General features: G+C 35.8%; 2 protein-coding genes across 4 annotated transcripts in view; one reads left to right on the top strand and one right to left on the bottom strand.

The window, feature by feature from the left end:
* Nucleotides 1-6,803, top strand: part of cap2 (cyclase associated actin cytoskeleton regulatory protein 2) — a 38,567-nt gene extending 31,764 nt beyond the window's left edge. Inside the window, exons 8-13 of one of the 3 annotated variants that reach the window (XM_084424079.1) lie at nt 1,178-1,340; nt 1,434-1,582; nt 2,734-2,857; nt 2,957-3,039; nt 5,446-5,589; nt 6,260-6,803. In XM_084424079.1, coding sequence (XP_084280205.1) covers nt 1,178-1,340; nt 1,434-1,582; nt 2,734-2,857; nt 2,957-3,039; nt 5,446-5,589; nt 6,260-6,343 — 747 coding nt within the window. In that variant the 3' untranslated portion in view covers nt 6,344-6,803. The remainder of the gene's footprint in view (nt 1-1,177; nt 1,341-1,433; nt 1,583-2,733; nt 2,858-2,956; nt 3,040-5,445; nt 5,590-6,259) is intronic. The other 2 variants (XM_084424080.1, XM_084424081.1) reach the window with 2 other exon arrangements.
* Nucleotides 6,804-9,900: 3,097 nt separating this feature from the next.
* Nucleotides 9,901-12,611, bottom strand: aunip (aurora kinase A and ninein interacting protein). Its single transcript, XM_084422742.1, has 3 exons — nt 12,282-12,611; nt 12,083-12,194; nt 9,901-11,145 (listed from the first exon to the last, which is right to left on the bottom strand). The coding sequence occupies exons 1-3, from the start codon at nt 12,375-12,377 to the stop codon at nt 10,412-10,414; spliced, it is 942 nt and encodes a 313-aa protein (XP_084278868.1). The 5' UTR covers nt 12,378-12,611; the 3' UTR covers nt 9,901-10,411.
* Nucleotides 12,612-13,483: the final 872 nt, after the last annotated feature.

Raw genomic sequence — 13,483 nt, 5'->3', positions numbered from 1 at the left:
GTTAAAAAAAACACACACAAAAACAGTAATATTATGAAATATTATTACAATTTAAAATAATGATTCTCTTTTTTAATATATTTTAAAATGTAATTTATTTTTGTGATGCAAAGCTGAATTTTCATCAGCAAGTACTCCAGTCTTTAGTGTCTTATGATCCTTCAGAAATCATTCTAATATGATTATTTGATACTCAGTTATTATCAATGATGGAAACAGTTGTGCTGTTTAATATATTTTTTTGGAATACTTTTTTCAGGATTCATTGATGAGTAAAACGTTAACAGCATTTATTCATAAAAACAGCATTTATTCAAAATAAAAACATTTCTAACAATATAAATCGTTACCATCACCTTTTATCAATTTAACGCATCCTTGTTGAATTAAAGTACTAATTTCTTTAAAAAAAAAGTTATTGTTCCCAAACTTTTGAACGGTAGTGTATATTGTTACAAAAGATTTCTATTCTAAATAAATACAGTTCTTTTTAACTTTTTATTCATCAAATAATCCTGAAAAAAGTATCTCAGGTTATAAAAAAATATTAAGCAGCACAACTGTTTCCAACATTGATCATAAATCAGCATATTAGAATGATTTCTGAAGGATCATAAGACACCAAAGACTGGAGTACTTGCTGATGAAAATTCAGCTTTGCATCACAAAAATAAATTACATTTTAAAGTATATTAAAAAAGAGAACCATTATTTTAAATTGTAATTTAAATTGTTAATTTAATTTGTTAATTAATTTAAATTGTTAAATTGTTTTTTTAACTGCAGGCTTGATGAGCATAAGAGACTTCTTTCAAAAACATTAAAAATAGTAATGTTTCCAAACTTTTGACTGGTACTGTATATACTAACACACACAAGACATATATATATCTTTATTACTGTATGACATCAATGCTAATGGAAAAATATTTGTGTGTTTGTAAAAATAAATATATATATAACCATTCATTCAGGCCAGCAACACTACAGACTCAATCCGTTGCCTCATACTCCGCCTTCTGGAGTAAAATGGCCATTGCAAGGAACTTACCAACACACGCAGTTACAGTTTAGTTGCTGTACCTTCTTAAGATATTCAGCAATGTTGTTAAACAGTATAATAATGAAGTGTATATATACTGTATATATAGGGGACTAACTCTGATGTTCTCAACAGGGTCCTGTAGCCCCTTCCTCACAGTTCAACGCTCCGTCTGACGGTCCTCCTCCTCCTCCTCCTCCTCCTCCTCCAGTGTTCATGGGTAATAAAGCCAGCGACAGCACAGCTCAACACTCGGCTCTGTTCGCACAGCTCAACCAGGGCCAGGACATCACTAAAGGTGGGCCGGAGACCTCCACCCGTCTGCAGACACACTGTCCCGCCAGCAAACCTCACGTCAGGTGGTGTGTGTGTGTGTGTGTTCTTCCTCCAGGTTTAAAGCATGTGTCTGACGAGCAGAAGACGCATAAGAACGCCAGCCTGCGCTGTCCGGGAGAGAGGATCCACCGGGAGTCTCCGGCCAGGAGTCAGGAGCGGAGACATTCCCCAGTGCTGGAGCTGGAGGGGAAGAAGTGGCGGGTGGTGTGTGTGCTCTCCTCTCCTCGACGTCACACTAATACACACGCTCTCCTGCTACAGTTACTGCTGAAACACTGCAATACATGTGCAAAACAGAATCTAGACCACAATGCAATGCACTTGACATTATTATTATTATTATTATTATTATAATTATACAAAGCCATTTAGTCATTATCTTTGAAATGAAAATGCAAACTAGCAATTTACAAACAGAATAAGAGATTATTTTATATTATATTATATTATATTATATTATATTTGAATACACATTAATACTTTATTATTATTATTATAACGTTAATAATAATAATAATAATAATAACATGTATTATTATTATAGTTACCATGGTGGTTATTATTATTATTATTACTGCTATTTTTATATATTATTATGTTATATTATATTACAGTTAAGAAGAATACATTATAATAATAATTATAGTTAGCATAGTGGTTATTATTGTTATAATGTATTCTTCTAAATATACAGTATAGTATAATATAGCATAATATATAATAATAGTAGTTGTAATAATAATAATAACCACTATGCTATCTATAATTATTATTGTAGTAATTATTAATACTACTATTATTTTAAATTATATTATATTGTTAAATTATATATTAATTAATTATAAATAATTATGAGATAAAAAATTATTATTATTATTATTTTTTATAGTTGGCCTTGTGGTTATCATTATTGTTATTATAAATAATTATCATAGTTAGCATAGTGGTTATTATTACTGCTATTATTATATACTATTATGTTATAGTATATTGTATATTATATATTTAGAAGAATGCATAATGATGATAATAATAATAATAATAATTATTATTATTACTATACCATTTTCTATACCATTTTCTCAATAGAAAGATATTTAGAAGAGCTTAACATGTTCTATAAAATAATAATTCTCAGTGGCAGAGGACACATTTGAAAGAGAAAGATATTCATTATATTCATATTCATCAAAAAAATAATGATTATCTCCCAAAAAGTGGCTTGGATGAATGTAGAAATGTATATAATATGGTAACACGTGTAATCTAGGCTGTCGTACCCTATAGCTGTAGCATCACTAGAGTGTGTGTGTGTGTGTGTGTGTGTGTGTGTGTGTGTGTGTGGGGGCCTATAGGAGCACCAGGATCAGTCACATGACCTGCTGATAGAGGACACCGAGCTCAGACAGGTGGTGTACGTCTTCAGCTGTAACCGCTCCACACTCCAGATCAGAGGAAAAGTCAACTCCATCATAGTGGGTAAGAGGAGCTCCTCAAACACCAGCTGCTCTCATTCATAATGCTATCATCCACTCGCAACATGTGTGTGTGTGTGTGTGTGTGTGTGTGTGTCTGCAGATAACTGCAAGAAGCTTGGGCTCGTGTTCGACAGTGCGGTGGGCATCGTCGAGATCATCAACTCCACAGACGTTCAGCTTCAGGTTAGATGGAAACGTGCACATAAGTTACAGATCTGATCTGTGATATTGATCTGTGATATGAATTATGGCCATAACTGCCAGAATCAATAAAGAATGTCCTTGTACAACAAGGTCCTTGCTTTTGCTTCATTGGGAGCCAGAAGACGAATATTGTGACAATCCTCATGTCCCTCTTCTCATTTGTCTCGGCTGAAGGACTAAATGAAAATAAATAAACTCATTTTATACAATGTGACCCTGGACCACAAAACCAGTCACATGGGTCAATTTTTTTGAAATTGAGATTTATACATGATCTGAAAGCTTCCCATTGATGTGTGGTTTGTTAGAATGGGACAATATTTGGCTGAGATACAACTATTGAAAATCTGGAATCTGAGGGTGCAGAAAAATCGAAACATTGAGAAAATCTCCTTTAAAGTTGTTCATTTATGTTGGCGATTGTGGCGCACTCACTCACACAAATACATGTTTTATATATTTACGGTAGGAAATTTACAAAATATCTTCATGGAACATGATCTTTACTTAATATCCTAATGATTTTTGGCACAAAAGAAAAATCAATAATTTTGACCCATACATTATATTGTTGGATATTGCCATAAATAAACCAGTGCAACTCGTGACTGGTGACGTGATCCAGGGTCACACATGTGGAATACTGTCCTGTCCTTTGTTGAGACTGTACCTTCATTGGAGATTTGATCATTTGGAAGGGTTAGAGTGTTCTCTATATTTGTATATCTTTTATTCATTTATTTCTATGGATGTTAAAAAAGATAAACAGCAGGACGTGATGTTTTTCATATATGTCATGCACAAAAATATACATGAAAAAAATGTCCTATGATTATTAAATAGAGCTGTGGTTTGCATATGTTGATTTTGAAGAGACGTTCACATACATACATTACACAATTACATTATACAATACATCTTCAATTACATTATACAATACATCACATTTCAATTTTATGTGCTTTAATAGCATGAGTTGCTAATTCATCAACCACATACATCACCATTCAAAAGTTTGGTTATAAATATATATTTTTTTTTGTTTTTTTTGTTTAGCAAAGATGCATTAAATTGATCAGAAGGGACAGTAAAGGCATTTATAGTGTTGCATTTTTTTTTTTTTTTAAACTAGATGTACCGCATCGCGGTACAAAATATGACCGCCGCTCAGGCCTGCACTGGCTTTCCACAAAAATAAATGACGTGGAGTAATTTGGCTGTATTGCGTGTTTATGTATATACCTAAAAAAAGTAATAGTATGTGCATGTCTGTCTGTGTGTGTGTGTGTGTGTGTGTGTGTGTGTGTATGTGTGTGTGTCTGTGTGTGTGTGTGTGTGTCTGTGCGTGTATGTATGTGTGCGTACATGTGTGCGCGTGTGTGTTTGTGTGTGTGTGTCTGTGCATGTGGATTTGTATGTGTGTGTATGGGTGTGTGTCTGTGTGTGTGGATGTCAGTGTGTGGGGACCAAACGAAATTTTTCCTTAGAAGTCTAGTGGGGCTACATGCCCACCAAATTTCATGTTCCCCGGTGTTTCGGTGTCCCTGGTATCGTTGACGAAAAATTTACGGGGGCCCCAGCGCGGGGGGGAAGTGGCCTCCGGGGACCAAACGAAATTTTTCCGTAAAAGTCTAGTAGACCAACATACCATAAAAATGTCTTCATCCTCGGTGCCACGGTTCAGGTAGTTATTTAGGAAAAACTGCATTTTTTGGGGTTTGGGGGGGCCCAGCGCGGGGGGGGGGTGGGGGGGGGGGGTGGTGGCCCCCGGCCCCCGGGGACCAAACGAAATTTTTCCTTAGAAGTCTAGTGGGGCTACATGCCCACCAAATTTCATGTTCCCCGGTGCTTCGGTGTCCCTGGTATCGTTGACGAAAAATTCAGTAAGGTGACGAAAAAAAAAAAAAAAAAAACTTTGACAATCCCTATATGACCGCTTTCGCTAGCTACGCTAGCGGCGGTCATAATAAATGCTGTTTTTTCCCCCACAGTTTCCATAAAAAGATTAAACTTTTCAACATTGATAATAATAATCATAAATGTTTCTTGAGCATCAAATCATCATATTAGAGTGATTCCTGAAGGATCATGTGACACTGAAGACTGGAGTAATGATGCTGAAAATTCAGCTTTGATCACAGGAATAAATTACATCTTACTATATATTCACATATATAATGATAATATCTCACAGTTTTTACTGTATTTTTTTATCAAATAAATGCAGAAAACAACCGACCCCAAACTTATGCAATCAGACTTATGTAGCTTGTTATTGTAGAACTCAATGGTACTATAAAATGAGCTTCTCTTCTGTATCACCCTTATATATATTTAGTCACCAAATGAACAAAACGTAATATAACTTGTGTTTTTGTCTCTCAGGTGATGGGAAAAGTTCCTTTAATTTCCATTAACAAGACTGAGGGCTGCCATGTGTACTTGAGCCGGGATTCTCTGGACTGTGAGATAGTCAGTGCCAAGAGCTCCGAGATGAACATCCTGGTTCCCGAGGGAGAAGACGATTACGTGAGTGTATTTACACTGGAAATATGTCCTTCATGCCCTTTCAGGCTCTGCTAGAACAGGTTTTCCTGCTTGAATGTTGATTATTTTCCTCATATTCTCCATTGTTGCGGCTCCTCTCTTCCCAGTCTGTCAGTAACGCTCTGTTTAGTTCCTGTCTCTATGAAGCCCCTCCTTCTGAAAAGCACACTGCACTCTGATTGGTCGGCTGGAGCAGTGTGTTGTGATTGGTCGAGCGCTTCGAGTGTGTTTGGGAAATGTCCCGCCCCTTACCATAACCACCTGTTTAACACACTACTAACTAACTCAACCAGGCCCCGCCCCTTTATTCTGCGTATGAATTATTATAATGAGGAATATTGTGACGTGTTCGTTCCCGGAAGAAACTCAAGACTACAATGGAGGCGTTTCAGGAGTTCAGGAACACTGACACTGATATAGAGAAGAGCTGGAGCTTCTTCATCCTCAAACAGCAACATAGTTTTAAAAAGTATAATAGGTCCTCTTTAATAAATGACTTGATCATGTTAAATAATAACATGATGCACAATGTCTAATTGCAGAGATTTACATTTAAACACGAGGGGAAAAAACTCTCATCAGCATTATAATGTTATTATTGAAGTTATTGTTCATGCATTATCTGACTGATGTCTCCTCATGTGGTCAACAGAGGGAGTTTCCCGTCCCGGAGCAGTTTAAGACGGTGTGGGACGGGTCCAGTCTGGTGACAGAGCCCACGAAGATCGCTGGGTGATTCTCTCCCAGCTCGTCACCTCGTTCCCATTACCCAGAATCCTTCATGCACTTTCACTGTATCACTAATGTGAACTCAAACGTAAGAATTCATACATTGTGGTCGTGTGAGTTGTAGTTTTAGGGTAAAAAAAAGTCAAATTAAGAGCAAAATATGAGCAAAAAAATTCCATTTCCCAAACCAATCATGAAACCTTTAAATAAATTAGTGTTAGATATTTTTATCCTTAAATTTAGCAGCAATAAAAACAGATTATTACTACAAATAGATTATTAAAAATGTATTATTAGATTATAATTTTTACACATTATGTATTATATAAATGATTGCACTGCATGGCACCATTATGTGTGAATATGGGAATTTTTCAGTCAACGACTTCAAAACTAAAACTATAAAACATTTTAGGTTTGCTGAAATAAAATAAAACATTTTTTAAAAATACATACATAAACATGGCAAAAAAAAAAAATTACATTTTTTTATTAATATATATATATATATATATATATATATATATATATATATATATATATATATATATATAATAAAAAAAAATGTTATTTTATTTTATTTTTTTGCCAGTTGCCAAGGCAAGATTTCTTATTTTCATTTAGTTTAACTTTATGTAGGCCTACTAAAACTGAAATAAATAATAAAACTATATAGACATAATAGACAAAAAAGAAAAGAAAAAACACAGAAAAATGACTAAAACTAAAACTAAAAAAAAAAAAAAATCGAATGAAAAAATAAAACATTACAAAAATAACCAAAATATTTGTTAAAACTATAATAGTATCCGAATGACATTAAAATAACACTCAAAGCAATTTTGGATACTTTTTTTTTTGTCCATAGCAATGTATTTTTTACATTTCATTTTTGAAAATGTAATCAATTTATTAATGTTTTATTTTATTTTTGTCTTTGAAATGATATAGTATTTTGAGTTGATGTCATAAATTCTCATGTTTAATACATTTTGGTTCCATGTTGTAATATTAAAATATATATATATATATATATATATATAAGTATATTTAGCTACAACTCATCTTTATAGGGAAACCACTCCTTTGTGTTTCGCGCGTCACATTTGACATTTCCTTCAGTTTATGCTTCAGTTTCAGTTCATAACAATGTTCTTCTGCATGAAACATGTTTATCTGGCGAGATGAAGTGCATCTTCAGGCTTTGGACGCAGACTGTGTGAAATCAAGAGTTAAATGGATCTTCTACAGTCAGATCTAGTGTGATGCTGGCCTCTGTTCTGCAAACGAACGAGTGCCTTCGGGGGTGTTTTTATAAGGTTTTATATTATTTTAATATAGTTCAAAAATAACTTTGCTTAATTTTTTCATAATCTCAGACCATCTTCTGAAACTGACTCCTGTATGTCAGATATGAATGTGCTGCGTTATAACACCAAAGAGGACCTATTAAATCTTTCTTTAGTGTGTAAATGTTGCCGTTTGAGAATCGAACGCGTCACAATATTCCTCATTATAATAATTCATACGCAGAATAAAGGGGCGGGGCCTGGTTGAGTTAGTTAGCAGTGTGTTAAACTGGCGGTTATGGTAAGGGGCGGGACATTTCCCAAACACACTCGAAGCGCTCGACCAATCACAACACCACTGCTCCAGCCGACCAATCAGAGCACAGTGTGCTTTTCAGAAGGAGGGGCTTCATAGAGACAGGAAGTGAACAGAGCGTTACTGACAGACTGGGAAGAGAGGAGCCGCAACAATGGAGAATATGAGGAGAATAATCAACATTCAAGCAGGAAAACCTGTTCTAGTAGAGCCTGAAAAGACTTTGTAGAAGCGCATAATAGATCTCGTTAAGTAAATGCCTAAATTGTTTCCTAGTTGGTCTCACTTTTACATCTGCCTGTAAATGTACATGCTTTAAATGTTTGTTCTTCATCAGGAAGGTCTTGAACTCTTTGAAAGTTTGCCAACATGTGTTAATATGGAGCATTCTTCAGTCCTTAAGAGGGAATTATGGTACATTTACTTGGTCAGTAAACAGTCCTCATTTAACTAAACATTAATGCACATTTATAAATGATGCATAAACACAGTAGAACGTGAACACTGTACTAAATCACACTGTACTTTATAAGTATTTTCACATGAATTGAATCAAATAAAGTAATCATGAACCTGTTTTACACTGTTATTTGCATGTTTTTGGCATGTCTATCGTCTTATGAACTTTATAACATTTAGTTGTTCTGGAGCAAATGTTTTAAAAATGGGGTCCGGGACCCGAAATGTGTTTTTAAAACAAACTGTGCAGATATTAATAATAATAATAAAATAATTATTTTGTATAGCGCCTTTAAAATTGCATTCTCAAAGCGCTCCAACACAAGCAAGCACAACAATATAAATTAAAACACAAAGTAGAAAAAAAAGAAAAAAGATTTAACGCTGAATAAATAAACAACAAAATAAAATGCAAAATTAAAAGCAATCCTGAAATAAAAAGTTTTAAGACTTGATTTAAAAATGACTAATGAATGTTTAGCGTAATAATTTGCTCACATGATAAATACCGTTTCATTCTGCTTTCTAAAGAATGATCAGAAATCATGATTTTTAATAAAATTCTGATTATTTTATTGTATTGACAGGACTAGTTTTCATCAGTATGGCAAAATAAAAGTTTTGTGGAAAAAATATAAAAAATGAAGCTGTTTAGCACAAGGACACTATAAAAGACTATTGTTTAATTTTAATTTCTTAATATTTTTCCTCGCACAGGGTGTTTACACGTAAACTAATCTAACCTTCGCATCAAATTGGGCATTAATTATGAAGGCATGAAAAAAAGAGTGGATTTGTCAGAATTTGCTCTTTAGATTCTTTTCCTGACATTAATGAGCAAACAAGAACAGAATGTGAAGTATTCTGGAAATCTGAAGAAATACAAAACATAAACTAACTTAAAGCTTATGTTTATTAATGTGACACACACCATTCAAAGATATAGTCGGATTCTATAAGCACAGCGTTCATGATTCATCGGAGACAGTAAACACACTCCGCCCTCTGCTGGCAGACACGAGTCATTACACACACACTCCGCCCTCTGCTGGCAGACACGAGTCATTACACACACACTCTGCCCTCTGCTGGCAGACACGAGTCATTACACACACACTCTGCCCTCTGCTGGCAGACACGAGTCATTACACACACACTCTGCCCTCTGCTGGCAGACACGAGTCATTACACACACACTCCGCCCTCTGCTGGCAGACACGAGTCATTACACACACACTCTGCCCTCTGCTGGCAGACACGAGTCATTACACACACACTCCACCCTCTGCTGGCAGACACGAGTCATTACACACACACTCCGCCCTCTGCTGGCAGACACGAGTCATCACACACACACACACACACACACACACTCTGCCCTCTGCTGGCAGACGCGAGTCATTACACACACACTCTGCCCTCTGCTGGCAGACACGAGTCATTACACACACACACACACTCTGCCCTCTGCTGGCAGACGCGAGTCATTACACAACCTTACAGCATTTTGGGTTTTTATTTGCATTTAATTCATTGTTTATGTTTTACACTGTATCACTTAAAAAACCAAGAGCTTCTAAATAATAGTAATAATAGTTTTTTACTATTTATTTTATTTTAGCTAGTCATCTAAAGTGTTACTCGCACACACAAACTGAACACACACACTCCCACTTTTTACTCACAAAAACTGAACACACACTCACACTCTTTAAACTGAACACACACACTCTTTACTCACACAAACTGAACACACACACACACACACCAGAGTTAACAATACCTAAAAAACAACAACAACAACACAATTTTATTATATGAAATAAACGATATCTGGAAAAAAAATATTAAATATTAAAAATCCATCCAAGCATTTAAACTCAGTAAAACAGTGTTTTTGTGGTTATTCCCATGCGTTTAATGTTTGATGACCACACACACACACACTCATGCGTTTAATGTTTGATGACCACACACACACACACACACACACACACACACACTCATGCGTTTAATGCTTGATGACCATGTTTCCCTCTGAGTCCTGAGTGAAAAGCATCTCCTCCTCCTCCTCCTCCTCTTGTCCTGAAGCACACACACTGTAACTCCTGCGCTCCTCCTGGTCTCGATGAGCGATCACAAACAAACCCTCCGAGTCCTGAGTGAACAGCGAAGCAAGAGTTTCTCCTGCGCTCACACACTCCTCAGGCGAGAGAAGTGTGTGTTTCTCCTTCCACCTGCCCTTGGCTGGACTGGACAGACCCTGTCGTTTAAAAGCAGGATTCTGAAGAGGAGATCCCGGCCGGAGATTCTCCTTTCCCGTGCGTCTGATGGGCGACGCTTCAGTTCTGCACTCACCACTCCTGTGGGTTTGATTGACAGGTCGAGAGGTTAAGACACGCCCCTTAACTGTGGCTTTATGACCTCCATGATGAACCATGTTATCTGGGTTCTCTTCGTTATTGTGATGTTGTTGTGTCTTTAACACAGTTTGGTCATATTCTTGTCTATAATGGGCAACATGTCTCCTCTTTCCAGGAGGTTCCTGGTTCTCCGACTCTCCTCCGCGTATTAGATGGAAGAAACGCTGCTCTTTCTGGTCCCTGTCTGACGATCCGTCACAATCTCCGTCCCGGGTCTGCAGGTCCAGCTCAGATGATTGACAGGTCGAGTCCGAGGTCATGCCATGTTTGCGTTTGTTCCCGGTGTGTGTCGTCCCGGAGTGTGTCGCACTTCGGTTCAGGTCTGAGCACAGAAACACCAGAATTCAGCTTAAACTGTTTATCATCACATTAAAGATGTGTGTGTGTTAGTGCTATTTTAGGATCTTTGAGAGACTATTACAGTTTTTAGTAATTTTGTTGCATGTTTAAAAATATATATATATATATTTCATTTATATTCATTTTTGTGTTTACTTTTAGTTGTTTTAGTACAGCAGGTTAAACTAAATTAAAGCAGCAGCTGAAATAAGTTATTATTATTTTAATTCATGCAACAAAAATGTTTTTTTTATTTATTAAAAGTTTCAGTCAACTATAATAACCCTGGTGTACACACTCTCACACACAAACACACACACACACACACACACACACACACACACACACACCCTTACACTCACACAAACTGAACACACACACCCCCTTACAATTACACAAACTGAACACTCACTCACACACACACACACAAATTGAACATACAAACAAACTGTACACACTCACACACACAAACTGAACACATACACACTCACACACAAACTGAACACGCATAAACTAAACACACACACACACACACACACACACACACACACACACAAACTGAACACACACCCACAAACTGAACACACACCCACACCCTTACACTTACACAAACTGAACACACACACACACACACACACACACACACACACACACACACACACACACACACAAACTGAACACACACCCACACCCTTACACAAACTGAACACTCACTCACTCACTCACTCACACACACACACACACACACACACACACACACAAATTAAACACACAAACTGTACAGCTGTACTAGTACACACACACAAATTATTGAACAGTGAACTCACACCTACACACACCAGAGTTATTTATATAGTTAACGATACCCAAATATGTATATATACATATAATAGAGTATGAAGAGTTGTGTAATGTGTCACCTGTGTGTGTGTGAGTGAAGAAGGATGATATAATGCTCTGTCTCGTGGCGGGCATGTGGAGTTTAGTCTGAGTGAAGCTCAGAGTCAGTCTGGAGATCATCGGGCGGGTCAACTGAAGGAGACAAAGGAAATACACTTATACAATATACAACTGCAATAAGTTAAATCTGGTATAATAGCATGTATTTAATTGTGTTACCTGTTGTTTCTTCTCCTTTAACTCTTTTGTGTCGAGCCATATCCCACACTCTTCTTCTTTCGCCGGTTTCGCTTTAGTGCTCTTGGTGGATTTCATTCTGTGTTTACAAATCTCTAATACTCAGACGCCGGCTATATGTGGAGCATATAATGCGCTGACAATCTCATAATAAACAGGTAATTATTGATAAGGTTTAGAAAGTCGTATTTTAGTTATGTTTATATATAAAACTCCTCGAGATTCTCTGTTTACTGTGTCTACTCCTTCCCGCGCGACCATTGATTCAAAGAGACTCTCGGGTTGCCAAGTGTTCTCGCGAATCACTGACACATCCGTTTTTATTAATAGCACTGGTTATAATGATGAAGATGATTGTCTTCCTATAATGTATAATATAGGCTACTATAAAAACAGTTACTATGCTATAAAAGTTATTAAAATTTCAATAAAGCTGGTATATTTATTAGAGTGGAAAAATTAAAGGGACTTGGCAATGGCAACCCTCACCGAAATGTACACGTAAATGTTAGTTTTCTTTGAATGTTAAGTTAAATAAATAAATAATATACTATAGAAAACAGTTATTATTCTATAAAGTAGTTATATTTCATAACTGAGTCAATAAAGCAGGTATATTTATTAGTGTGGAAATATTAAAGAGACATGGTAATGGCAACCCTCACCGAAATGCACACGTAATAAATGTTAGTTTTCTTTGAATGTTAAATAAATAAATAATATACTATAGAAAACAGTTATTATTCTATAAAGTAGTTATATTTCATAACTGAGTCAATAAAGCTGGTATATTTATTAGTGTGGAAATAGTAATGGGACTTGACACTATGAAACGTACACGTAAATGTTAGTTTTCTTTGAATATTAAATTCAATAAATAAAAAATATACTATATAAAACAGTTCTTATTCCATAAAGTAGTTATATTTCATAAATGAGTCAATAAAGCAGCTATATTTATTAGTGTGGAAATATTAAAGAGACTTGGCAACCCTCACCATGAAACGTACACGTAAATGTCAGTTTTCTTTGAATGTTAAGTTAAATAAATAAATAATATACTATATAAAACAGTTATTATTCTATAAAGTAGTTATTTCATAACTGAGTCAATAAAGCTGGTATATTTACTAGTGTGGAAATATTAAAAGGTCTTGGCAACCCTCACCATGAAACGTGCGCAT

This window comes from Rutilus rutilus (assembly GCF_951802725.1).
Source record: "Rutilus rutilus genome assembly, chromosome: 11".
Classification (NCBI taxonomy): domain Eukaryota; kingdom Metazoa; phylum Chordata; class Actinopteri; order Cypriniformes; family Leuciscidae; genus Rutilus; species Rutilus rutilus.
This window is presented reverse-complemented; position numbering and strand designations above follow the sequence as displayed.

Coding starts and splice junctions, on each gene's coding strand:
- aunip (XM_084422742.1), bottom strand. CDS start 12,377: ATGAAATCCACCAAGAGCACTAAAGCGAAACCGGCGAAAGAAGAAGAG. Junction 12,195..12,281: donor TAAAGGAGAAGAAACAACAG/GTAACACAATTA, acceptor TGTCTCCTTCAG/TTGACCCGCCCGATGATCTC. Junction 11,146..12,082: donor CTTCACTCACACACACACAG/GTGACACATTAC, acceptor TTCTGTGCTCAG/ACCTGAACCGAAGTGCGACA.